General features: G+C 38.7%; 1 protein-coding gene across 20 annotated transcripts in view; it reads right to left on the bottom strand.

Moving 5' to 3' along the window:
* Positions 1-595: 595 nt before the first annotated feature.
* foxp1b (forkhead box P1b) overlaps positions 596-27,340 on the bottom strand; it is a 189,399-nt gene continuing 162,654 nt past the window's right edge. For 9 of the 20 annotated variants that reach the window (XM_077198081.1, XM_077198088.1, XM_077198082.1 and 6 more), the window contains 10 exons: positions 25,889-25,996; positions 19,251-19,338; positions 17,792-17,875; positions 14,023-14,227; positions 13,315-13,391; positions 12,406-12,507; positions 9,818-9,987; positions 8,467-8,536; positions 7,754-7,920; positions 596-4,367 (listed from right to left, as the gene is read on the bottom strand). In XM_077198081.1, the coding sequence (XP_077054196.1) occupies positions 4,223-4,367; positions 7,754-7,920; positions 8,467-8,536; positions 9,818-9,987; positions 12,406-12,507; positions 13,315-13,391; positions 14,023-14,227; positions 17,792-17,875; positions 19,251-19,338; positions 25,889-25,996 (1,216 nt within the window). In that variant the 3' untranslated portion in view covers positions 596-4,222. Of the gene's footprint in view, positions 4,368-7,753; positions 7,921-8,466; positions 8,537-9,817; positions 9,988-10,274; positions 10,401-12,111; positions 12,310-12,405; positions 12,508-13,314; positions 13,392-14,022; positions 14,228-17,791; positions 17,876-19,250; positions 19,339-25,888; positions 25,997-27,340 lie in introns of those variants that run through there. The other 11 variants (XM_077198089.1, XM_077198092.1, XM_077198093.1 and 8 more) reach the window with 4 other exon arrangements.

The following is a 27,340-nucleotide window of genomic DNA, read 5'->3' as shown; positions in this document are numbered from 1 at the left end:
AACTTTTTTCCTTTATCAGTAGGCCTATATTTACTGGAAAACAAGACAACTGTACCTTAAAACAAGGTAAATATGTGTGATACTAAGAAAATATATTTCAGAGAATATTTTGTGAATCAAGTTCCTACATCCCTGGCAAAATGTTTTGAATTAACTTTTAAACTTTTAAGCAAAATTGTTCATTTAGATATAGTTTCAGTGGAAAATACAGTAAGAGAAAGAGAAAAATAGGGATTGAGAAAATTATTTTTGCATGCTAGAATTTCCCCTTGTGCTCTGGATGAGGTACGTCTGCTTTTAAAGCTAATCTAGACCCGAAAAGCAGGATCTTTTCCCCAACATATTAAAAACAGCTTAACACAAGGAAAGAAGGGAAAGACCGAACAAAACGCTTCGGTCAATGATAACAGAGACAAATCTGTTTTGCATTTTACAGTTTTTAGAATCCAAAACCCGAGGATTATCCCCGGATCCATTCCCTCCCCTCTCGCTCACAGGTGTCTGCAAGTCCCCCCCCCCCCCCCAGAAAAGCAAGGATTATGAAGTCAATTACATTTGCAGCACAGTTTGCTATTGGAATACATACAGTAGCTCATTTCTTTGCCATTTTCCGTCTTTTTAATTAGTAAATACAAAGCAGTTGTGATAAAGCAAACATTGTAATACAAACAGTATTTTTTTGTTCTTTGAAAAGAATCAGAAGATGAGAGGACACACAAGCTATAAATTGGTCTATGTACAACCTATTTCAACATGAGCTAAAAGAGCAGAGGCAGGAAACAGTTTACCGCATGTGAGAAGCCAAATAAATTGAAGCCGAATGGCGTTTAACGATAAAAAATCCTGAGGTTTGGATTGGTTTAAAAGAAGAAAAAAAGAGAGAGACCCTGATGATAAAACAAGCTCTGATTTTTAAATATTTTAAAAAAAAAGAAGAATCTTTTTCTTAAAATAGTTTGCTACAGTTTTAGACTAAACATGCAAGACATACGACTAAGTGCAACTGAGTGAAATGTTACATCATTTTCTTAGTAACTCATTCCCTATAGGTTTGAAGTGAGGTATGCATACTAACAGTTTCTCATGCTGTATTTCTTCAGTAATGCAGAGCTACACATGCGGTGAATGCTCTCATCTACCTGCTCAAGAATAACAATCAGAAACAGCCCGGATCTTCCCACTGTCCCTCAGCTGCCCGGATGCTCGATTCATTTTAGTGAACCACAGGGTGCCCATCAATAAGAAATACATTTACAAATAGTAGTAACTGCCATTAAAGTACCTTGTACCCAGCTTATTGGTTGACAGGAGTGTTTTTTAATATAAAAAAGTAATAAGTTGACAGACACTAAAACACAATCATAGAGCATTGCCAAGATTGACAAAAGGACATCGGGAACCCCGTTTCGAATTTACAAGGTAAGTGGCATACAATCTTTTCAAATAATAAAATGGACAAAAAACAAAACCTAAAGTATGAGAACAAATAAAACTCTCATCACTGTGTGGTCCAGTTGAAGTTCAGTTCACATTGTGTTATGCAAATGGGTTTAAATTTCCTGTGATGACAGTGAACAGTCCTAAACTCTTTCATCCATATCCTTCTCCTTTATAGCCATCATTTCCTGATAGAACACTCCCTTTTTCCTTTACGTTGGCCCAAAGACAACATTGCTTTGATTTGGTCGTGTGTTGGTCTCCATCTCTGCCTCTACTCTCCTATTTTGGTCACAGGCAAAGACATACAGCTGCCCATCAAACAAGCCCATTGGCTTTTTTTTCTCTCTCTCACCATAATAAGCCCGACACAGTTTCAGACATTTCATAATTTTTGTGTCCGGCCAGTGTGGGGAACACTATAAGGATATTTGGCCTTTCGTTCAGCTATTGCATGGAACATAGAATATATCAACTTGTAGTATCTTGTATCTTTGGTAGTCACAGATAAGAGACATAAACATCAACTTAAGTAAAAAAAAATGACAACAAAAATGCAAGTAATAAATAAGAACACAGAAAGTGGTTGGTTGCAGTCATTAAAAAAAAAACTAAACAAAAACCGTAATAGTGTACGATTTGTAAAAGCCTAATCTAAAGTCTGTTCTCATCTTTGAACAGTCCCAAATTTTGAATCTAAACTAGCCGGCGGCAGCAGCTTCCAATTCAGAGTTGTTTCCCGGGTTCAACTGGCCTGCGTGGAAAAAGTCATTCGAAAACAATCATTTACAAGGTGATGTGGCAAGATGCGAATGGTCATAGTGGGCCGCCCCAGTGCCGTAATGCTCAGTGGTCATGGCTGTGCCGTCAGCCTCGGTTTATAATCCCTTTAACATTTAATCCCACGTGTAATTATTATCATGAATAATAACAGAGGCTGAGCAGGTCATTGATGTGGTGAAACAGATACCGAAACTAGAGGGAATGCAGTTTAAAGTCATCCAGACAGTCTTTGAAATGATAGAATTGAGTGTCCTCAAAAAGTTTCATATTTGCAGACAGGAATCACAATTAGCTTATGTCTAACAATTCCCTCCATGCTGCTTATTTCAACATTTTTTGACATTTCATTTTGCAATACAGATGATGGTTTCGATCAGCGATTTGGTTGACGCTAACATGCATCACCACAAAAGGGGATTTTTGAAAGTATAATTTCAGAACGATAAACGTTAACCTGCGTTGATTTCTCTGTCATTCATTCCACGTGAAAATTAAACTTCATTGGTGCGTGGAGAGGGAGCCTTCATTACGAGTAGTGCATTTGCAGATGGACTTCATGAGCGGGAAAGAGAGAGAGAAAGAGAGAGAGAGAGAGAGAGGGAAAGAGAGAGAGAAAGAGAGAGAGAGAGTGAGAGAGAGACGCACACAACAGCAATGTGACTGCAAAGTGGCGATTCGAAACGCTAGGAACAAATGACAGAAAAATAATACACGGTAATGCGACATTCTGTTTCAATTTCGAAAGGAAAGGAAAGAGGGAAAAAAGAGAGCATGAGAAGCCTTAACATTCATCCAGTGCTAAGCACACTATAACTCCACATCATTATTCATGAGGTCTGATCAGTTACCAAAACAAACAAACCCAACAAAATGAATATATAGCTAACAGCACAGAGTAATGAGAGGACACTACACTTAAATTATTTGCCCAGAAACCCTCAAAACACCATACAGATACGCTCCAGCCGTGATGACAGCAAACTTAAAGGAATAGTGCACTTAAAAAAAAGAAAATTCTGTAAATTTTTCATCATCATATTACTTTTTACCCCTAAAAACTCTGCTACCTCGGTACTCACTGCTTTTTATCATGCAATTACAATTAATTGGGAGTAGAGCTTTTGAGCTTTTAAAAAGGACACAGAAGCATCATATATTTACTCATTTTACTATATTCCAAGTTGTAGATTGATTTGAATAAGACACAAACCAAAATTTAAGCCGCTATTCACTTCATTCTTCCCTTCCTGTGAGCCGTGAGCAGATCACTGAGTCAGTGAGTTGAACACGAGAATCAGTGATTTTTGAACTAATTCATTGAGAAGACTTAAGTCAAAAGAATCACAATTCAGACCCTGCTTACTTCTCCCATGAACTCCCAGGGAGAGCATTCCCTTTCATTATGTGAAAAAGCAACCAAGTGCGCTCTTTTTGTGTTTCACGGAAGAAAGTAAGTCATATGTGTTTGGAATGACATGAGGGTGAGTAAATGACAGAATTTTCATTTTTGGCTGAACAATCCTTTAAGAAGATCTGAAGGCAGAGGCAATGAATTAAAGTCACAAAAGTACACGCACACTGTGAGTGGCACGCTCATTGAAGCGTTAATGATTTGTGTGTGTGTGAGAGAGAGTTTGTGATCAGTGTTTATTCGAGTCTTTCTCAGCTGTGTTTTCATGTCCGCTCTGGTCTCAGTGACACTTATGCAGAAACGAAGTAGAAGCAGGCCCCAGTACCAAATGTCTCTTCATCAGACGATGAGTAGAAATGTATGCATCTCGTCTTTTAAACGAAAAGTAGAAACAAATCAAAAATACTTCCAAATGGAATAAATTTTCTTATCTCGTATTTCGTTTTGTATTGAATGGCACTAAGAGTAAATCGGAACATTTTTAATAGCTGTCAACAAGAGAATTGTGAATCCAGTCTATATCTGGAGTGGTCTCGGAGGTGACCGCAGTTAGTATGGCCTCTTCGGCAGAGGACCTGGGAGAAACCAGGCTTACAGCATGTCCTCGTTCCCATGGTCGTCCTCGTAATCTCTGTTGTGGTCAAAGTCTGGACTGTGATTGGCTGTTGTCACGAGGGAAAGGGGGCCTTCGTGCTCCTCAGGGTCCAGTGGCTCCTCTTTTACGCTGATATGATGCCTTCGGAAAAAACAGAACAGGAACGTTCATTTATTTAAAAAAAAAAAAAAAAAAGAAGCCTAGATTCTCATAAAAAAATAATAAATCTTCATTAATTAATATTCTTTTGTTTAATGATATTATTTGGTGGCTTTGACTTCTTTTCTTTAATTTGAGTTTTTAAGTCGACACACCAAATAATCGTTTTTGGTGAGGGCGTCTATAAAAATTGGTAAAATAAATAAATAAATGAAATATGGATCTACAGTTTCTAGGCAATATCGTGACAATTAAAAACATATAATCAATATGATTGAATCAGTGCTACCCCACTGTCTAAATATTAAAAAACTAAAAAGGAATAAAGTAACAACCAGCTGTTTCTATAATGTAAGACTGACAGAGGTGGCACTCCTGATAACTCCACTTCCCTTTCAGCTCTTCCAACACCGGGATACCAGCCGGCTTTATATTCCACAGCTGGCCTGACAACAGGGTTTTCACTTTGAATTGATAAATGAGGGAGATTAATAACATACGACTTTGCGACGAGAGAATGGACTGCGGAGAGCGGTGGCAGGCGTAGGAACGAGCGAGCGGACGTCCTGTCAGCTTCCCGGTGGTGTGGCATCAGTGCCGCTCTTCTCTCTCGTTAACATGCACAACCTGTGAGGCGGGTCTCTAGAGGACGACCCTGCGCAAGGTTCCGTCATTAATCAACTTCACGCGTGAAAAAAACCAACAAAAAAAACACGGTGACCAGACAGCATGGCGTACACTTTAAATACACGCAAAATTAATGCAACTTCTAACCAAAGTGTCAATAAGGGGAAGAAAAGCAGTGGCGGGGAGAGAGAGAAGGGGGAGGCGCTGACGACGGGGCCCAACACAAACGCCTGTGATAAGAAACAGAGCCCTTACGAGAATAATAACGCTGTCAGTTGTAAACAAGGCAAAACATGAACCCCGGCCTACAGTCTGGGCAAAGGATTGTCCACAGAGATGAGATCTGCCAAATTTCTCATTACAGAAACACTGCAGGAATAGAGCGCCAAATGAGCGAGCGCTGACTGTACCGAGGACCAAAACTGAAACGAATGAAAGAATAAACATTAGAAGCAGTTGTAGCAAAGCCTTTAAGTTAATTAGTCTCACATGGCAAACTGTAGGTTTTCGCTGAGACATGTTTGGCAAATGTAATAAGCCACAATCTTTATTTCTCTCATGTGCGTCTCAGCCACGATTGTTAAGAAAGTAGCCATGCTAATGAGTTATCATATTTGTGTGTGAATAATAAAAAAAGTCTCCACATTCTATCGGTTTCAGATCAAAGCATCTCCATGTATCCCACTGCCTCTCTAGCTGGAGGGCAAACATGAAATTGTTATTAATATGCAACTGAGATGCACTCCACTTTAGCCTTCATTGTAATTGGGACTGAAGCGTCTGATTGCAGACATCTGCAACAATACAAACAGTTGAGGCAGATGGAAGCCCGTTTGTTAGATGTTATTATTTACGACTTTGAAACATAAGGCAGTGTATGATTCAAAAGAAATAATGCAAGCATATAGAGGTTCTATAATGTACTTGTGTGTTTACAACATAATTACAGGCCTGGTTTACTTCATAGCATGTTAAGTTGGATATAATTATATACTTGAACTGAAAATAGTATGTAATCATTTTAATAGTTGACATTTAATTACACCATTTGAAAAAGTTTGAGTTAAAAATGTGTTCACACAATTGGTTTGATTCGAGAAAATTCTAAATAAATTCATTTAAAAAAGTTTTTGCAAAGGGTAACACTTTACAAAACAATACTGTGGTGGTACCACGGTAAAGTGATGGTGTCAGATGATAATACCATGGTAGTGGGTGTTAACCATATTCATGTTACATGGCACTAACATGGTAATCCAAAATACGTCATAGAAATGGAATTACCGTACCATGGTACTTGCCTAAAGCACATGCTATTAATATTTTATTTCATGAAATGATGCTCTTGATAATGTAATCACAAAAAATAAACTATATTAATCAGAATATTCTGAAAAAAAAAAAGGATTTTCCTTTTCCTGTTTTATGCAGGGTCATACATTTACACACTTTATAAAACTCATGTTTGGGAAATACTATTTGATATTTTAATTACAGTTATAAATAATTGTTTGCATTGAAAATAATTTATGCTTGAACAGATTCTAAAATAAAAAAGCTTTCCTTGCCTATCAGTGACATCCAAACCATTTCCATTTCTGAGAAAAGAAGTTTTTCCACCGAAATTGAAATGCGATGCCCTTGATAACATGATCCATAAATCTGGATAACTTAAAAAAACTCTTTTTATGTGAATATTTTATGTATGCTCGTACATCCTCACACTTTGTACAGCTTCGTGTTTGGGCAACATCTTTGCTTTTGGGTGCGTTAAGTTGGCAAATGCCTGGAGAGGTGAGAGGCAGACAGCCTCATCCTGTCTCTCTGTATCCTGCGGATGGGGCAGGCCTGCAGCTATGTCACCTGCCATTAGCGTTTCTCTCATCCACATCTTCACGAGTTCATTACCGCGCCATAAAAAAAAAAAAATAAAAAAATAAAAAAAAAAAGAACGATTTGCTGGCAATAAATCTGGCCGAGCAACAAATTCATCGTTCTGTCCTCCAACATCTGGAAACCATGTTGTCTGCACCGTATTATTTTAAGCTTCAAACAACACGGCGGCCCCTCCCATACAACAAGTGTATGGGGAGCTGTGGTTTCCAACCCCGACCGCAGCTCAGCTACATGGAAATCTTGGAGCAGTTTCTTCGAGGCCAATTACGACCCCCCACCCCTCCCTCTCTTTTACTCCCGACAGCTCGGAGAGTGTTCGGACGTGCTACCAGTCCTGTCTGGGTGGAAAAAGGAGGCCAGTTCTGTCATCTTCTATTCACCACTTTTGTAAATATTTAAACAAAATGGAGGCAATAATTAGGGAGGAACTCAACGTAGAACGCCGCACACTATTGACCCGTAATAAAAGCCAGTTTATAAACTTCTCCTTGAAATAACATGGAAAGACACTATTTTCTTTACGAGCGCCCCCAGCCTAGAAACCTGCCAAAGGTGGGGTTTCCTTTCTAAGACTGCATTCACAATTCCTGCTTCCTCCGTCAACTACAGTTTTCTATATAATTTCACGGCTGGCTAAACATCTACTGTAATGTACATAAAACCCTACTGTGCGTTCGGAGACTATTTTCAACTCCTAGTGACCTGGTGAAAAATGGCCACCACCTAAGCTGTACGAGCGTCAGCCTGCATGCGCGTGAGCCTAATGATTCATGGACATCTCCCTGTACCTCACGCTCTTATCTCAGTCACACACACATTCTAAAGGTGGGATGTGAGCCACTCACATAGCTGGCAGGGGTGAGCGTCCAGGGCTGCTGTCACTACCGTTGCTGTTCCCGTGGTCCATGGCCCCATTCATTTCCTCTCGGATGGCGCTGGCAAGCGAGTTAAGAGTGGGACTTCCGATGGAAGCGGTAGTGTATAGAGGTATGTTGTTCTCTGCCATTGAAGCCTAAAACAGAATGGAGGGGATGAACTCGGTGGGACCAATTCCTTCAAAATATCGGGACTATTCAATGGCCTTCAGATACTCGGGCTCATTCAAAATTAATAACCAATTTAGCTTTTTTTAGAAGACTATTATGGAAAGTGATAATGATGGCATGATTGTGTTCAAGATAATTGTTTTAATTTTCTACAAAAAACAACAACAAAAAGACAGAAAGCTTTTTAGTGCTAGTGACACAAAATGAAAAGCAAATAATGCACATTAGGTGTGTACTCGATAATTAGTTGATATATTTGTGCTTTATCATTCTCGTAGTGCCCTCAAGGGAATAATAGAAAACTGTAGTTTCGTCAAGCAAGACCGTCACCTTATAAACCAGCTAAAAGAGTAATATTTTCAGGCAAGCTTTATTGCTTCAACAACTGTACACAAAATGGGTACATGCAGTACTATATTGTACAGTCAATGACTGGATGAAGTTAGCAACTAAAAAAACAAAACATAAATGATATGGGATAAGGATTGGATGCTGCAAGCTTGTGATTTTACCTGGAAGGCTGCAGAAAGGGCGGGACCATATCCCAAAGTGGTATGGATGTTCTTTACCAGAGCTGGACTTCTGTAGAGACAAAAATATAAACACACATTCAGCTCAGTAGGGAAACAAGTCATACTGTCTCCGGTCTACTGAGCAGATTGATTTTACACTGAAGTCAGTATTTAGAGTACAATCTGATTTCCAATGAAACTCAATAGCAAAATCAATAGAGGGCACTAAACTATCAAAAGCTCTTAAAAACTGGAGCTCTGTCCCAAAACTAGCTGCCTACTTGGCCTACTTCACTTCCAATGCGAAGGCTGTTTCAAAATAATAATGCAGCCTTGTAATAATGATAGCTTGTTTTGGCCAATATCTAAAACAATGCATCTGTCAGTTGTGGAATAGGGGATCCCAGAATGCACTGTGACAAGCTAGGAGGGAAAAAAATCATTTAATTCGATATCGAAAAAGTATCTTTAAAATTTTTGCTTGATTTGATCTTGTACCCAATATTTCTGTGTATTCTTATACTTGTGTTATCTTAGCAACATGCTAGCATCAGATCTTATAGAGTGCAAAACTATTTCAGCAGCCTTGGTTGAAGTATTTTGTTAAAAATAAATTACCATCCACCTTTTTCCTAACGACCCAACTGCGTTTTAGATTATGGGAGGCACTTCCAGTTTGGCACTAGAGGCACTCGTGTTTGCTGGAATGTTTCTAAAGCAGGTAAATACAATATTTTTTTTCTGTTAAAATGACAGTAATCTCTTTGAAATATTATTACATTTTTGATTAAGACAACATATGTTACACAGACATATATTACTACAGTGATATTTAACTCAGCCGAAATATTGCTGAGAAAATAATCAAGCTTTTGGGGCTAATCCTGGTCTTTTGTAGGAATTTGTTACTGCTTTTACACTTTGCCATTTACATGTGAACAGAATAATGGTGCCTAGTTTTTGAAAATGCTTAATATTTCATCCAAAGATTGAAACTTTTGCTGATGCTTTACAGTTTAACAGAAATTAATCCCAAATCATCATGGGGTGTAGGAAAATGGTGGATAGAGAAAAAGAATGGGATGTTTACTTCTTTCGACAGTACATACTTAGAAGGTAATTTCCTATGTAGACAATAGATTACAAGGAAGCTCGCCAAGTTGGAACAGAGCTTTTCTATGTAAAATTGTCTCATTTTAAAATCACATATTACAAATCAGATGACACTCAAATAAGCCATTTCATCTATTATAAAAACTAGATATGACAAAAGCACAAGATACATACAGGATGAGCGAGCACATGGAGGCGGGGCATGCAGGGAGGGGGTGGGGCAAAAGGCGGAGCTTACTGTACAGGCAGATCATCACAGCTTTCGTCCGCCGCATGCTTCCTGGGGCGACCTCGTTGTATGTGGCGGCCGCGTTTAAACTCTTCATCATCTACGGTCCAAAAGGACCCAAAGTCATCCTCAACTCTTACAAAGCATTTATGCAGGGAGAGATTGGTGCGCACAGCACCCTGGGATGGGGGAGAGGGGCAGAAAGCAGCCAGATGCGGATGTAGCAAGACAGACAGACAGTGATAGAGAAGAGGATATGAAGTGAATGAATGGATAAGCACAAGCGACCAGGGGTTACGGGTCATACAGACAGCACATAACTCGCATACAGGCACAGAGACGTACGCTAAAGCTAGAAGGGGGTCAATGGGCGGCACAGCACAGAGACAATGACATGGAGCCCATCCATCAACACCACGAGACACGGGTTTGCTCAGCCATGCTGTATGGGGTGGCGCTGGAACACCTACCCACTGATCTTTTGCGGCCTTCTCTTTTGGAACTCTAGCTCGTCGACGGTCCATACCGCCCCTTTAACGTTTTCTACTCGCACAAAACACTTGTGAAGACTAAGGTTATGCCGCACTGCATTCTGCAGTTGGTGTGAGAGAAAGAAAATAGCTATGAGTGCAAAAGGAAACTGCTGGAAAAAATTTGACATTTCAATATTTTGTACAACAGCTTTTTTACATTTTTTTTATAAAACCCACATTCTTTTGTATTTAACGTTGTAATACATTTCCAATAAGGAATTTTAAATTGTGTCATCATTTACTCACCTTGTTCAAAATCTGTGGAACCAAAAAAGAGGTTATGCAGAATGTCTTGAATGTCAATGAAACCAAACGGCACTGATTCTTTTGTTTGAACTGATATTTGTTAGCTATAGCAGGACTTTTAAGAGAACAATGACTTACATATGGGTCTGTTTGTCACACAAAGCCATATATTACATTAATGGTGGTTTTTTTGGAGCTTGAAAGAGCAGCACATTCTTCATAACATCATATTTTTTGTTCCACAGAAGAAAAAAATTTTAGCATTTTGAATTGAGTAAATGATGACAGAATTTTAAGAATCTAAAAAAAAAAAACAGTAATATATATTTTACCTGAAAAGCAAACTTGCAGAACATATTAAAACATTTTTCAGACAATATATCAAATACAATATCATTTCCCACAGTTTTTTACTAGCTGTTTTGATGTTATATACACTCAATATATTTTTTAATACTTTTATCCAGCAAGGATGCATTAAATTAGAGTAACGTTAAATTAAAAAAGTAACAGCAAAAATCCATTTAAAACTCTTTTTAACTTTCAAATCATTATATAATTTTGGACAAAAAAGTATCACGGTTTCCACAAAAATATAACTGTCTTCAACATTGATAATAAAAAAAAAATCTTGAGCACCAAATCAGCATATTAGAATGATTTCTGAAGGGTCATGTGACACTGACGACTGGAGGAATTCTGAACAATGTAATTCTAACGTGCTCTGCTTGTTGCGTCCTTATAAATTACCCTTTCATCAGGCCATTTGTACAACATGAGGGTGATATTTAGCAAATAAAGCCCTCCTTGATTGATGGAGGCCTGTGTGGGTGTTGTCACTCTGGTGCTTTATCATTCAGCTCTGGTAAAAGTCACAGATAGTTCATCATTTTCTGCCTCACTTAAAAAACGGAAACTGAAAACGCTTGAGTTAGATGCCAATGCTCAACAAACTCAGCCAGGGGAAAAACATCCTAATCAAATGACCAGATTCCCCTAAAAGCTGTAGAAATTCTTCCAGAAAAAAACAAAAAAACACTTTCAATATAAATCCAAATGAAGAGGGGGTCTCTTCCAGAAACTTCTAAGGACCATTAAGTGAAATAAATCATATTTGGGGGAAAATGCATACTCTCTCTAGGTAATTTGAACTTGTTAACTAAATCTCACTGGGCAAAATGGTATAAAGTACAGCAATTTTACATGTTTTCTGTTTGTATTTCTGAGGGCTGGTGTTGTTTGGAATAATTCAGATATATTTGTAATGGTCATTATGCTATGATATCTTAATTCCTGGAAATAGATAATGTCTTTGTCAGTATGACAGTGTTTAAATAACTAAAATATACAGTGGTGTCTAAAAGTCTAGTGAAAATATGTATATTTTGCATTTTAATTTGATTTAATTTCATCATTTTTTTAATTACAAATTATATAAGCAGCATAACATTATTATGAAAAGTTATTATAAGTTAAATAAAAAGGAACGTGAAAGGAAGCAAGAAAGTGACCATCTAAACAAAATAAATAATTTTAAATTCCAGAACTGTAATGTAGTCTCAGAATTCCACTGTATCTCCCTTATTCATATATGCTTGTCATGAGGGAAGAATTGTGTGGTCCAATAAGAGTGGTTTGTGCTGAATTCTTGGGGTGGTTTTCTACTGCCAGGGGCTTAACAGTTCCACATTCATCAACAACGAGTTTTTTGTTTTTTAGTATCTACTTAATTAAAAAAAAAAAAAATTACTGGGAAAATTCCAAACTCATTGTATATTAGTAACAGCAGGAAATAGAGAACAAGAACTGTGAGATCACCTTCCACGTCGCTGCATTGCGTCTGAAATATGCAAACATTCGCGTGAACCAGTTGTAGATCTCGTTTAGTGTTAGCTGTCTTTCCGGCGACTCTAGTATTGCCTGAAAAAACACACACACACACACACACACACACACACACACACACACACACACACACACACACACACACACACACACACACACACACACACACACACACACACACACACACACACACACACGCGCTGATAAGCAAAAAGCTGTTTCATTTCCATCTAAACCTGGAGCAAAAACAAAGTGAGATGCACATGGTATGTCAAGTTAAAGTTGATCTGAGGGTGCATGTAAAACAGCTCCATGCTTTTCCGTTCTCAAATGGTAGCTACTTTGTTTACTGAACGCTTCCTTATGCAAATGTGGCAATTTGAGTACATCCTTTTCCGCTAAACGACCAGAACAAGAAAAAAAAAAAAACTGAAAAAAAAAAATCTATTTTATAGAGCCAGATTATAAAGCGGCAATTATCCCGGGCCCAGATTAATGCCCGTGTGATCACAGATTACCGGTTCAGGCCTGATAATTGACTGGGCATCTCAAAGACGCCCCGTTCCTACTGTTGTGTGAAATGAATTCCGTAATAATCACATTGGCTGTAATACTTAATCAAAAGCAATTGTTATATATGGGTTTTTTGCCCCTCTATGAACAGCAAGTGCTCTCACGCTCATTTGCAGATGGCTAATCTTGAGCTCTGCTGTTAAATTGCATCTGAAATTTAACGGCTGCGGCGGTGGGGGTTTAGGGGTTAGTCTTTAAAGAAGTTTGCAGTGGAGCATGTTGGATGTATGTAAAATCTAAAGAGTAGATGCTCAATTACAATGCAATAGATGAGTTAAATGCATCATGTGGAAGAGGCTCCGGTCTTACCTGTCGTATTAACGAAGCGTATGTGAAAGGAGGTCGTACTTCAGCATTCATGTAGAACTCTTTGTTCTGGACAATATCTGTTTACAAAGACCAGACAAAAAAAATATGAAGAATTGAACTATAGAAAATCTGGTCACACTTTACCTTACATCAAACTGTAATTTGTGACAGTGTATAGGGTAAAGTGTATCAGAAAAAAAACTGGAAAGCTATTTTCCATATAAGAAGCATACAAGAGAAGGTAAATTATAAACAAACATCTCATTTTCATTACTGTGATAAAACAATAAAATTAAGTAAATAAATCAATCAATAAATACAGTAATCATGTGCTATTTACAATTCTATAGTATGTATAAATTATGGTAGTATTAAAAAAGAATTAATGACAGTAGTAAAATAGAATAATACTAAATCTAATGAGAATCAACACTGAGAATAATTACAAAAATTAAATAAATGCATAAAATAAATAAAGATAACATCCAGACATAATACAGTAATGAGATTTTGTGTTTAATTTGAGCTGTTTATTTGCCATAAAAATAATGTTAGGAAGCATAAAACATTTTCATTTAATTATTTTAATTAATATAATTTATTATTTTAGTTTTGGGGGGAAATGTGATTTGGCATATTATTGTAAGATTCACCCACTAATTCAATGTATTGTATGTCACAAGGAAGCTTCCCAGAGTCTGCCCGTACCTGGAGATATGGGCATGTTGTACTTGTCCGAGTAGCGTCTGCGCATGGGACCGACGCTGTGCAGGCTGGTGGGGGTGATAACAGAGTGAGTTTGTGAGAGCGGCGTGAGGGGGGCAGTCGGGGTGGTGGGTGTCTGGGGTAAGCTGAGGGGCGGCGAGGCCTCGGGAGCCGTCTTGGACAAAGTTACGTTGGACACCAGGTTCAGCTGAAAAGAAGCACAGAGCATTGTTAGTCACCACTGATGCCTGCGGATGCTAATTGTTAACACACCATCCAATCAATCTCTGCGCCACAGAGGAGCATGTTGGTTTGTAAATATTTGTAAACATCATGCTTTCGCTTTCTGCGTCCATCATTCTGTAGGCAAATAGCGTACAGCCCCCTGGTCGCCTCTTTGTTTGGTCTGCTGGCTTGCTCCCAGAATGCCTAGCTCACTCTCTTTGCTCTTGGGCGGCAGTAGCAGTCTTGCTGGCTGATGGAATGAGTTTCTCACCGAGCCCTAAGAGGCTCCTAATAAGCCGCAGACAGAGAGAGGTCAATCTACACTAATTACGGGCTCAAATTGTATTGTAAGGACCCTAATTAGTGGCTACTTACAGGGGTGATACTACGATTAAACGTCACATCTGAATGACCCTCATCAGCCCGATGGTTTGGCATAAGATGGTTCTTCTGGAGAAATAGTTTCCAGAAAAATACTTTCTTCCTCCCTTATCAAGTGGCACGATGTGGGGGTCTAGTAATAATGGCTATAAGGTAAACTAATTAACCAGTGGGTTTGTAAAGGTGCAGTCCCGCTACCAACAGCTGCGTTGAGTCGTCAGCATCAGATTTCCTCTTCTACTGGAGTGGAAAACGCGTTCCTGACCCGATGCTCCTGCTATTAATTTGTAGGCGATGGGAAAAAAGCTAATGACACACATACATATTTCCCAACCAAATTGTTCTAATTGCTAATTTGCCAAAGGAGGCCTTGTTACCAAATTAAACATGATTTCACTGGGAGGGTGGAAAAGCGATGAATGCATGGACAAGCAGAGAGGGGCAAAGAAAAAAAACAACGAGAGGGCATGCGGAGGTGGATTATTCGCCGTGTGCCACAATCGCCTACAGATTGGGTGAACAAATTAATGAAATGTCAAGGCTGTCAATTGCTTTGGAGGTATCAGATGTCTAATTTTGCTCTATAATGGCGGCACTGACAGTGCAGACGGCGGCGAGGCGTGTGAAAACCAACAGACAGTGTTTAACATCTAACCCCCCGCCACGCAGATACGTCGCAGGCCACGCAATTACCACACACCCCATTAACGGTCATTACCATACAGATGCTCCGTTTGATAGACAGGTACATAATAAAGAAATTTGAGGGATGACAGTAGCTTCATCCTTGACATGTCATTGTCTTCATGCTTATCTAACCTTTTTTTGTTGTTAATTGGTTTCTTTCTGTGCTAAAATCACATTAGAAAACCAATAGTTCTGGTCTTCGATGCTGATTGGTCAATAACGGGATCCAGTCATGTTAAAATTCACCATATAGTACCAGTTATGATTCCTTACTACTGTCTATCACTGCACTGCAGGGATTGTGTGTTATAATGAAAAAAATACAGATAATAATATTTTTGTTATTTAGGAAGGCAAAGGAGCTGTTTGCAGGGTTATCATCATTAACTAAAACCATAAAAAAAATGTAATACCTAAAAAAAAAGTATAAAAAAAAGAAATGTTGCTTGCCAACTATTTGAAATAAAACGACTAAAATTAAATAAACTAAAATTATAAACTAAAACCTAGTAAAAAACAAACAAACTATATTGACATCAAAAAAAGGAAAAATATATAAAAATGACAAACAACTAAATTGCTAAAACTTTAACAACTTTAAAATGAAAAAAGAAAATACAAAAAAGAAAATCTAATTCAAAATATTAACAAAAATTTTACAAAAAATATTGATACTAAAATAACACTGGTTGTTTGTCATTTACTTATTTATTTGGTGAAAGAAAATTTGGAAAGTAATGTGAAAGCGTTTTTTTATGAATAAACGTAAAAATTTGAAATGAAAAATTACTTTAGATTCCATTAAACACACACTAAAAGATACAGCCTAAGCCTGAGCATATAAGACCTATCAGGCTTTCCCTGCAAGGATAAAATGACATGCAAAAATAGTGGGACTAAGAAAAGGGACTCAGTTTGGGCCAGAGGTTTAGAATAGTATGGACTCATTCAACCTGAATGAGTGTGCACATCAGCTAGCTTTGTTACCTATAATCCTCGTCCACAGCGAGTAGCCTCTACAATAGGCCAGACAGGCGAGTAATGGTCCTCCTTTTGTTTTCCTGTACCCCTTTGGGTGCTCTCCAATACACCGGCAAAATGAGACTTGAGATTGAAAATAATTAAATGGTAATTGGTGATCTAATTATACTGGCTTTGACTTGCCAAGCTGCCATGGAAAACAGAAGACAAGTTGCTAAAAAAAGCTAAACAAACAACAACAAAAAAATCTGCTGTTTAATTATGGACAATGAAAAGGTCAGATCACTGACGAGAACGCTTAGTGACACCTTCGTTCGTAAACTCGTGCATGCACATGTGCATGCACAAACACAAACAACTGCAGCCTGAGGCATAATATCTCTTAAAATGAGCTGTTGATAAATATGAATGTTATTGGGGCAAGATTAATGAGCAGTATATCAGACTGCAAAAAACATCTAATTTGTTCATGAGTAAAATCGTGACTCTAAAACTAAAGACACATTCACAAATAAGCCAAGCTAATTTGAAATAAATGTCAAGGCTTTTAGTACAACAATGCTGTTGAGTAAAACGTCACCAAATGGAAACTCTGTAAACACATTTCAAGTAATGGTAAAATTAAATAATGGCTTCTGACCATCAAGCATACAGTACACAAAACCAATAATGGCAGCTCATAATGAAGTGGATTATTTGTAATGGTCCTCCTATCTGCTACAAGCTGCCCGTGGGGAGAGATGGCCAGCTAACAACACTATCAATATCTGAGACCGATTTTTATACACAAGCGTCAGATACCTCTGTACAAATACTAATCCAAACAATCAGCATGAGACAGAGGCAGAGCTCCACTGAATGAACCGCCATCCCAGGACACCATCTCTGGGCTCCTGAGCACCACAGGGTGCAAATAAATGATCAGTGTGCTGAGCAAACCGAAGAGAAGGCGACTGATCAATGATCAATTTGAATATTTGTAATGGATTGTGAACCCTTGTTTTTCCATGAATTGTTGTAAACTTATTTCTAAAGAATATCTTTTAACTGTATGAACAGCTGTAACCTAAAATATGGTTCAGCAATGTTATTTTAAAAAAAAATATGTAAAAATGTTGGAAAAGAGAGTAACAACATGGTGCATCCCGATTTAAAAATTCATACTTTTCCTTAAAAGTATGTACTTTCATTTGTTTCAGTATGTAATGTATGCAAGTATTAGGACTAGCAAATAACATCAGCATTTTCACTCAAATTTAAGTTTTATTTATTCAAAAAATAAAACTCATTTTTTTCAATCCATGCTAAATTTACTTTAACAAGAAAAGTCAAAAATTGAATGACAAAGAACCGTAGAAGGAAACAGAGATGAACTCCAAAAATCCACATGAGAAAGTATATAATCTATTCACATTCAACATACTATCATTTTGTGTGCTCTAATTCCTATTTAACATGCTATTTAGGATGGATAGTATGCAAAGACATGAGTACTCACTGGCTGTGGGGTGGGTTTGGGCTCTGTAGACTTCACATGAAGATGAGTCATCATGGCTTGGAGACGCTCTTTGTCTTTTGATAACTTTAATTGAAAATAAATTTAAAAAATGAGAAATGTTTAGTTTTTTTTTACATGCATTTTAGTGTAATATTCTCTGAGCTGAACAAATAATACCTTGTGGAAGGACAACTGACATATGTATGTTTATTCATGACATACATGTTCTCAGAATGTGCATGTGACCTTTAAACTTGATTCAGAGACAAAACCCTAAGGGTTTATTAGCAAATGAGAATGAACACGCATACACTAGCCTTCAGTCATGATTACTTCAGCCTAAGTGAATCCACAATCAACATTAGAGTACCTCCCCGACCTCCACACACTCTGATCTGGACCAAAAACATTGTTAGTCTGAGTAGATCATAGAAACCATTGGCACCAATGGACTTGGTCTCTATGGTCTACTTAGACTTGCTTTTGAGGAATGCAGCCTATGTAGTTCTGCTCCTCTCAGCTGCTACCGTACTTCTTCTGAATCTACACTGTATTTGTGGTTATTTAAATCTCTCTCTCTCTGCTTTGGTGTAATATAGAAGAAAAGTTTAAAGTTATCGGCATCATGACAATCCCTAAAAGCCTAATTATATTTCAGGCATTTGAATAGAGTATAAATGGTTAATATATAGACAGATGAGCATGTAGAGTAGATAGAGAATGATCACTACACTTTGATTTGATGCCTGGGGTGAATTTTCCCAGCATTCATAAAGGTCCTATATTTTAAAAAGTTGTATACATTAAGAAATTAAAATATCGATGAAAATATTTAGCTGGATTTGACCTCAAATTGCCTGCATGAGCACAACAGTTCAATGTGCTAATTGATGCACAATGGCACTGGCACTTTCTAATGCGATCTGACTGAATCCAAGAGAGAAGATGTCTCGCTTCTCCTCTTAAAACCGAAACTCTACACAAACCATTTATCCTCAGCTCTATGATGCCATTCGGCGAGTATTTGTCACGACTCACGACTAATGTGTATTAACAAGCAATGCAATACAATAAACAAAATGAGTCAATGAATCCATTGAAATTACTGGTCGGCGCAACCGCCATTGTTGGTGCGTCTGGGGTTTTTCACAAAGTGTTTTATTGTGGTGCCAAATAGTTAAAAGTCATAAACGACTTTAAAACCCAGTAAAATTGGAAATGTAATTATCTTGTGGAGTTAGCCCTAGGGCACTCCATATATCTTTGCCTAGCTGTCATGCGAACATAACACATTTTTAATGACTGGTTACTCACAAATGTACAAAATAATTTCATTTTTATCCCTCCCTCTTCTATCTCTGAGCTGCTACTTGAGAGAAAAGTAGAGAGCGAGAGAGAGAAGAATCAAAGTTTTGATGAAGCCAGAAAATGAGATGAACGAAGAGAAATGAGAAGATACCTGCAATTCCAGCTGTTGAACTACTTGCATCTGTACCCGGCACTGCGCAGTGCTCCTGTCATCCAAGGCATGTTCATTATTCAGATGTCTAGAGAGAGAGAGATAGAGATAGAGATAGAGAGAGAGAGATAGAGAGAGAGAGAGAAGCCTGCATTTTAGTACCATATTTTACAGCCATCTATTAAACATTTGATAAAACTTTCATGGTAAAATATTGAATTACATTATCTGCACATTCTGCAGGGCAGTCATTTATTTCTCCATATTGGAAAAGTGAAAATGACCTGAGATGCGCACATACTAAAATGATAAAAAAGTAAATAAAGCCAATGTCCACACATCCACAAATATCAAATTCCCCAAACACAAATGAAGAGTGTTCTAACAAGATCTCTGCATTACCGTAAATAGAAGCGCTCTTTACATGCCTCATGCATAATTCACGAAGTGGCTGTTTTTCATGCAAACTCACAGAAACGGAGTTGAGCGGACGGGAAAAGTGCCTCGCCAAAACTCAGGTGAATAAAACGATATTATAAATTGTCCGACGTGCACTCCACAACCCTCCCAGCTTTTAAAATTAAATGGATTCTTCTTATTTTTGGTGCCTTTTTCAGTTAATTATGTCATGTAGATTAAGAGAACTCAAATGAAGCCAGGAGGAAAAAGGCAAAGGACAACAAGGAGAAAAGAGATGGAATCTGTCATAAACTTGAATTATGAATATAATTATGCATGATTATTTTATACCGCCAAGACCTTTTTTTCTCCCTCGCACGTTTATAACTAATCTAAATAAGTAGCTGGCCTTGGCAAAGCGGGCCAAGCTTTCCTTTTTTTTCACCTCTTCTTTTTTTTGTGGTGATTTATATAAAATGGTGGAGATAAGACTCACGACTGAAGGAAATATGATTGGAGGATCTTTATCAGCCCTCGCATGAATTATGGTTTGAAAATGCTTATGCAGGGGCATTTCATTAATCATTTAATCATAATCCGTGCAGGATGTTTGAACTGATTTCACAAAAACCCTTTCATTTCACTACTTCATTATGCCCGCTAATGGATCCAATATATTATATATATCATAAAATATATCGCATCTTCGCTGACCATGTAGGTCACTGTCACCAGGCAGAGGCTGGTGGAATGGAACGGTAGCGTTTTCCACGTGCTCTTCTTCCCAAATGTGCATTTACAGTCTTCTGCAGCAAATCAAAATGTCGTGCCCGGACCTGAGCAGGGGCCGAGACAAGGGGAGCCAGAACTGATGTTGATGGAGTAATAAATTTGGCGAGGTGGCGTGACATGATGGCAGCGGCGCCATTATTAAGAATAAAGACAACATACGAGCACGGCTGAAGAAACATGTGGGGAAAACACACTCGACAACACTCGTGAAAGAGAGCGGTTTTGACTTCGGAAGTGGAGCACTCAACCTTGAAAGGGAAATGATCTAAACGAGCGTCAAACGGACTCTGTTTTCCTTCAGAATGAGCATATAAATACCACATGTCTTTTTGAACGTTGACACTGCATGAATGCACCTTTAAAGATATTCTGAATTGATCTTTTCGTAGAAATAACACAAGGATTAGAGGCGGCGAGTGTTTTAACGTGGCCATGATAAATCCACACCTTGTTTAAAACTATACTATGTCTGTTCTGGCTTCCAACATTAATCAACTGAAAACAAGCTGCTTTTGAAGTCAGGGAAGGTTGAAGAGGGATCATGTAAACATTTCAAAACAACCACCCAGTTTTCATTTGCGGAGAGATAAAATAGGTGCAGGGTGTCTCGCATTTTCAATGAACATGGCTGGACGTGACATGCTTTGGAATTCGTAGTTCGCATCACCCGGCAAGCCCCCGCTACCTCTTTTCATCCTTTGTTACAGTGGACGTTTCTCTTTTTTCCCCCGTCCTCTCCTCCGTTCCGTCTAATGACATGTAGAGTCACAGTGCATAATTAATAGGAAATGAAATATTCAAATGGCCCTTAATGCAGCCTCTCGGAAGAGTGTCTGGACAAGAGGAGCTCCTGAGAACGGCAGAATTGACATCGGAAACACTATGAGCGCTGGCATGTGTCACTTTCTGGACTTCAAAGGAAGGCTGTTTAAAAGCTTTCTGGCAGGATGACAGCCCCTAATGTAAATGCCCACAATAAAACAAGTTAAATAGACATTACTTAAACAGTCAGCATTTTACATATCACTGAAGCTAGCTGCCCAGGTTTTAATGATGCTCTAGGAGGCTGACACCCTGAAAGGTCTTTTCTAGTATAGTGTTGGCGGGACAAACTAATTTTTATTCCCAAACACACGCAGCTGTTTCAATAGCTAAACATCCGCCTGTTTTTCCTTAACTCATTGCATGATGTAAAAGAATTATGCCTATCTACTGATTTTGTTTACTCATACTGCTTGTCTTTGATGGGTAAACACTTTCCAGGATGGGAAATACAATGTGCGTGTTTGCAATAGGTAACCGTAAGCAGAAACCAGTTCTAAGACTAATACTCTACAAACTCTATTCAAATCTTTAAGCAATGGGAATTTTAAAGAAGATAAATAAAAGACGACACCAAAACTCACAATACAGAGTTCGACCTTTCAAATATCCCTGGTCATAGATGCCCTGGACCTTTGTGTCCAATCCGTTATATAAACCTTTGCCCTACCCTTCCTGTTCTGATGGAAACACACATTGTGGCTGGATTCCTTTTTTTATGTATTCGAATTACCATCCAGCACGAGATATTTTCCTTTAAATATATAATAAATATCCATATGGTTTAAAACAACACTGCCGCACATCATATTTTGTTGTTGCTGGCTCGGCTGGCGGAGATCCACGTGACGCGAGTGCGCATCTCTCACCGTACGTCGCCATCTCTAGCTACCCAGAAAACTCTTATCATCCAGCTAATTTACTCCCTGATTTCTGTTTATGGTTCTTCAGGGCTGTCGGGTGGAGGATGTACATGTGGGAATGTTTAGCACATGGACGGTTAACACCTTTCAGCGTGCCAGCTGAACTCTCACACAGCCTTTCTTTTTACAAAGGCAGCTTTGTAGAGCATCTCCAAATGTTTTCTCAGCATGTTCCAAGCAGTTTAGTGCAGGCAAGAAAAGTAAACAAGATGTTGCCACGATAAAAACACTTGTGTAAACATTGCAGAGTGTACTTAAAGAGAGAACTTCTCTCTCTTTGGCTCACTCTTTTCAACTCTGAAATGCTAATTTCTCTTATTTCAATAAGCAAATGGTGAATCATGGGTTTGGCCAATAGAAAAAAGGCAACGATGTGAACCACAATCCAAAAACATATCAGATCTGTGGTTTAGAAACTCCAGTGTAGCAAACTTTCTTAACTATTGGCGGACAGAGTGAATGCACTTTTTTCTTCAGATGTAAACAGATTCGAGATAGACTATGTTACTATCTGCAAAAGAGCCAGGGCCAGCTTTAAACATGCCCTCAAATAAACTGCCACGAGGAGCCTGCTGTTTAAAACCCAAGCTTCGACCCTGAAAGAAACAGAGGTGGAAAATAATACAAAATAAACCACACAAGACTGAGAAAAGGGGTAGGAGTGCAGCTGTGATTCTGCTTACCACTCAATTTTCTCCTTGGTCTCGGCTTGTGAGTCTTTGAGCCGGGCTTGTTTTAGGCCCCATCCACACTACTGCGTTTTAGTTTAGAAACGGTCCACACCAGCGTTTCAGCTGCGTATTAGAACTGATCTCCGTCCACATTAAAACGACTGAAAACGCGGATCACGTCACCATTCACCTACACTGGGCATGCCCGTGCCGGTGTAAATAGGAAACAGATTGACTATTCCTCAGATTTCGCTGAGGTTGATAAGTGCCGATCTGGACATTCAAAAGTTTTCGCACCATTCTTCAGGAACTAACTTACAACTTCATTGATAAAATTATCCCACCATGCTCTGGTTCTTCCCGGCTTAACCCAAAACCGACGCTCCATGTACGGTCGATACCGCCGCTGCACACGGGAATTGTCACAGATCGCTCCAATAATAGCATGCCTCCGGCGCATGTAGGCAGTTATAGCATTGTAAAATGCAGAATTTACTTGCACTAACGTAACTGGTAGTCCGGGCTGTTGTTCTATGTTTTCTCCCGTCTACACCGAAACGCCCTCCGGAGATTCAAAACGGGGTCGGCTCGACGAGGTCTTCGTTTTTGCCGTTTTAGTCTGGACGGGAGGTGCAAACGTAGCAAGAGGTCCCCGTTTCTAAACTAAAACGTAGTAGTGTGGATGGGGCCTTAGTTTGATCCCGGGATAATGGAACAGTGTTGTATCTTGTTAAGAGTGGGACTAATACAGCCTGACACACACTCACTGATCTGCTGCCACACGGCACATGTTCTCATCATCTCATCACAAACACACACACACATTGTGGAGATTAAGTGAGACCAGGTCTTCCTCAGAGAAGGGATCAGGGTGAACGCTGTGTAAACTGTGCACCTTTAGCCTGATATTTGTTTTAGGTGTTATATTTAGGGAGCATGCCGCTGTGTGTTGGCCAGTATAGAATGGACTTTTACAGCATGGACAGGTCAGGGGTGATTCAGTTGAGTTAATACATAGTGGGCAGGTTAACAGACACTGGTTGCAGGTAAAACCAAAGCAACAGTTAGAGCTGTGGTATTTCAGATACCAGTGTGGTGCTTTTGAGGGTGATGCAGATTGATTGTGGAAATGCCACAAGTGTATTAGGCAATTGAATTTAATTTTTTGTTTTTTTACTGAACCCAAACTTTTGTATTTTACATATTTGTTTTTCATAGTAGTACAAAAACATTGAAAATGTGAGTGGCACAGCTCAACGTAAATCCCTGCACGGGTCTCAAATCTAGACCCTAGACACGAGACAGCCTCCTAATATGGCTACAACCAGAAGAATAGTCCCTTACAGAGCATTGTAAGAGAAAAAACAGCATCCAGTGGAAGGTTTTAATCCAGTCCTTGTGCAGTAGAAAATACAGAGCAGACTCCCCAGACTAATGTTCAATCTTAAAAGCACTCAAACTACTTCAGGTGGTGGTCTGGGACGCATTCCAGATGAAACTGGACAAGTGTAAATGTATCTGGTTGTTGAAATCACAAGCATGTTATAGGCTATATGACATGCTATAGCCAGATATGACAGTGCTACTGTAACACGCATTGGCACAGAAGAGTAGCTGAGTAGCTCTTCAGCAAGCCAACGTGAATAAAACTGAAAGTCACAGATGCTCAAAACACAATCATCTTCAATAGAAGTAATGAGACTAAATTATGTACCAGTGCTTATGCCACTCTCTCTCCTATTGCGGTCTCTGATCTTGAAATTAGCTGACGATAAATAAAATGCAACTAGTATCTGTTGCTTTTATTGACGTGAACTCCGGTAACTTTGCAAATAGCTCAGGAATTGGTTGGATTGGATTTATATTCGTTTCGCGCAGACACATTTGTGGCCAAGCGTAAATGTAACCGTTTTAACAAATCAGATAGATGTCCGATCAGAGAAAATGCATGAAGTGACCAGGTGTAAAAGGCCCTATAACTCTTCCAGCTGCGCTGAAGGCACGCTCGCTGCTACTGCTGCTGGCAGGAAAACATACATGGTCTCGTTTTGTTTCCACCAGCACAGCACATCTCATAGTTTCTTTTAATTAATTAATGTCGAAAATATAAGAAAGAAAGAGAAACCTAAAACAGGCCCGATGCCCGGCCCGCGTGTGAGCTATGACATGAAAATTGGCCTAAAGCCCAGCCTTAGGGGCGTAAATAAGTAGGGTCCCGTGGACTCCTAAATGTCATTGTATTGTGGGTGGTTGTCTGGTTGTCACTAAGTGGTTGCTGAAGTGTTCTAAGTACTTATTAGCTTGTTCTGAGCGGTCGTTGGATGGATGCTTATTGGACCATGTCAAAAAGTTTGTCAAAATCCCCAAGTATGAGGAATATGAATAGCAAGCACCGATGATATGTTTCTAAAAACAACAAGAGAGAAATCTCTTCTATTTGTCTGTAAAAAGGCAGACAAGGGCAAATCCACTGTACTCTCAGAATGTGGCCCACCGTAGATAAACATCCTCACTTGTTTGTTTTGGGACAAAGTGTCAGTAATCACCATGGGGACTGCAGTTATCACAGGCAGCACAGAACCCTGAGGAAAACCACACCACACCACAGAGAGCAGGCAAAGAGCAGCACACCACACACCCACGTCAAGAACCCAGCCCACACACAGAGAGGAAAAATTAAAGATCAGGAGTAAAGGGATTGAAAAATACTGTGATGGGACACTAGGTTTGACTAGGTTAATCTAGAACAAAAACAAATTACTGTTTGAAACATGTACATGATTTCTTTTGAAATTTGTTATGGACTAAAATAAGAGTTTTAGTTTTAGTTTTGTGTTGGAATCATACATGAAACTATCCTGTATTGAATCCTTCATATAAACTCCTACTGTATTAACAACCTTTAGGATTGGTTCCAAATTTTGATTCCAATTCCAATTCCAAAGGCTAATTCCCATTGGAACCATGTATACATTCCATTTTTCACACACATTCCTAGGTGTGTGTGTGTGTGTAGGAGAGAGATACTTACTTCAGGAACGACTGAAAGTCGTCAAATACAGCTTCACATCCTGGCCATTTGCAGACACCGTGACCGTAGAGAGGGTGACTATAAGGGGAATGATCATCCAACGCTGATCTATAAGAAGAAAAGACACATTACTGTGATATCCGGACTGCAAATATTTGACACACACACGCACACTCACCTCTCACGCATCATTGGACTTTTATGAAAGAGGCTAAAGAGTAATTAATCTCCATAATACTACTAGATGTAATATTAATGGCTTATCCACTAAAATATGACAACTAATAAAGAAACCTTCCCCTTCAGCACAAAAAAAAAAAAACACTGCAGCGTTGTTTTATTGACACAGCACAAAAAACTCTCATGACCACTGACTTCTACATAAAGATTTCTCAGCCATGTGATCTCTGCTTGTCAGCCTATCACAGCCCAGTGCTGGCCAATCAATAGCCAATTATAGGTCTCCTCTGATGCACTTGGAGGAATGCTTTGATCAGGGCAGCACGGGGCTCTGAGAGACAGCATGTCCTTTAGCCCTGACCACTGAACCGTGGCCCCTGCCGCCCACCTGGAGCAACAAGTGTTTCCCACAACAGGAAGCTCCCAAATCCATCTGGATTGCTCCCGCCAAGCGCAAACAGTAAACACACCCCACCTGTTATCAATTTATCCGCTTGCACAGGATCATCAACAGCTCACTACAGCACATTTTTATATGAACTACACTGCAGGCATTATAAAGCTTAGCCGTGAAGAACCACCTATTTTTTTTTCTCAATTTCAACAGTGTTGTTTTATCCGCAGAAGGGAATGTTTTGGCAGTTGTTGGATTTAAAAATCTAGTTGGACTGAACATAAAGTTTAGACCTTACTGAACAGTAAACCCTCATCTCCAATTATCAACATTTAATAACTATAAACACAAAGGTTTTTTATCAGTGCAAGAATGAAATAATAGAAAAATGGGATTTGTCAGTGAAAGACAAAACATGAATGAACATATGCACATTTAGGCTTTAAGGCTTATTTAAAAGTAGTTGCCTTTATTTATGCCTTATGTAATATTTTAATAAAAATGTATGTCAAATATGTTACAATTTCTTTTAAAACAAGAAATGTGCCATGCCACATCTTGCCTATGGACTTGTGAATCAGGAAACTAGGCTCATTTTCTAGCATGACCTCATTTATTCCAAACAAAAAACAATAAAGACTGAGTCAAAGCTTGTCAGTGATCTTGTCTACATTTTGAAGTGTGTGTTAATTTCTTTGGTATTTAGGTTTTTTAAAAATACCAAAAGACAGACAGACTTGAATCTAAACAAATTATTTTGCAACAAGCACAAAGGTGACATTTTGCATTCAAGATGAAGTAAAAAATTGCAATAAATAATAATAATAATAATAATAAAAAACAGCACATCAAAATCACCACAACATGTGCATTTATAA

The sequence above is a fragment of the Siphateles boraxobius genome, unplaced genomic scaffold (assembly GCF_051911475.1).
Source record: "Siphateles boraxobius isolate OS27281-9 unplaced genomic scaffold, OSU_SipBor_1 41, whole genome shotgun sequence".
In the NCBI taxonomy this organism is placed as follows: Eukaryota; Metazoa; Chordata; class Actinopteri; order Cypriniformes; family Leuciscidae; genus Siphateles; species Siphateles boraxobius.
Note: the sequence above shows the minus strand (reverse complement) of the source record. Positions and strands in the feature narration are given on the sequence as shown.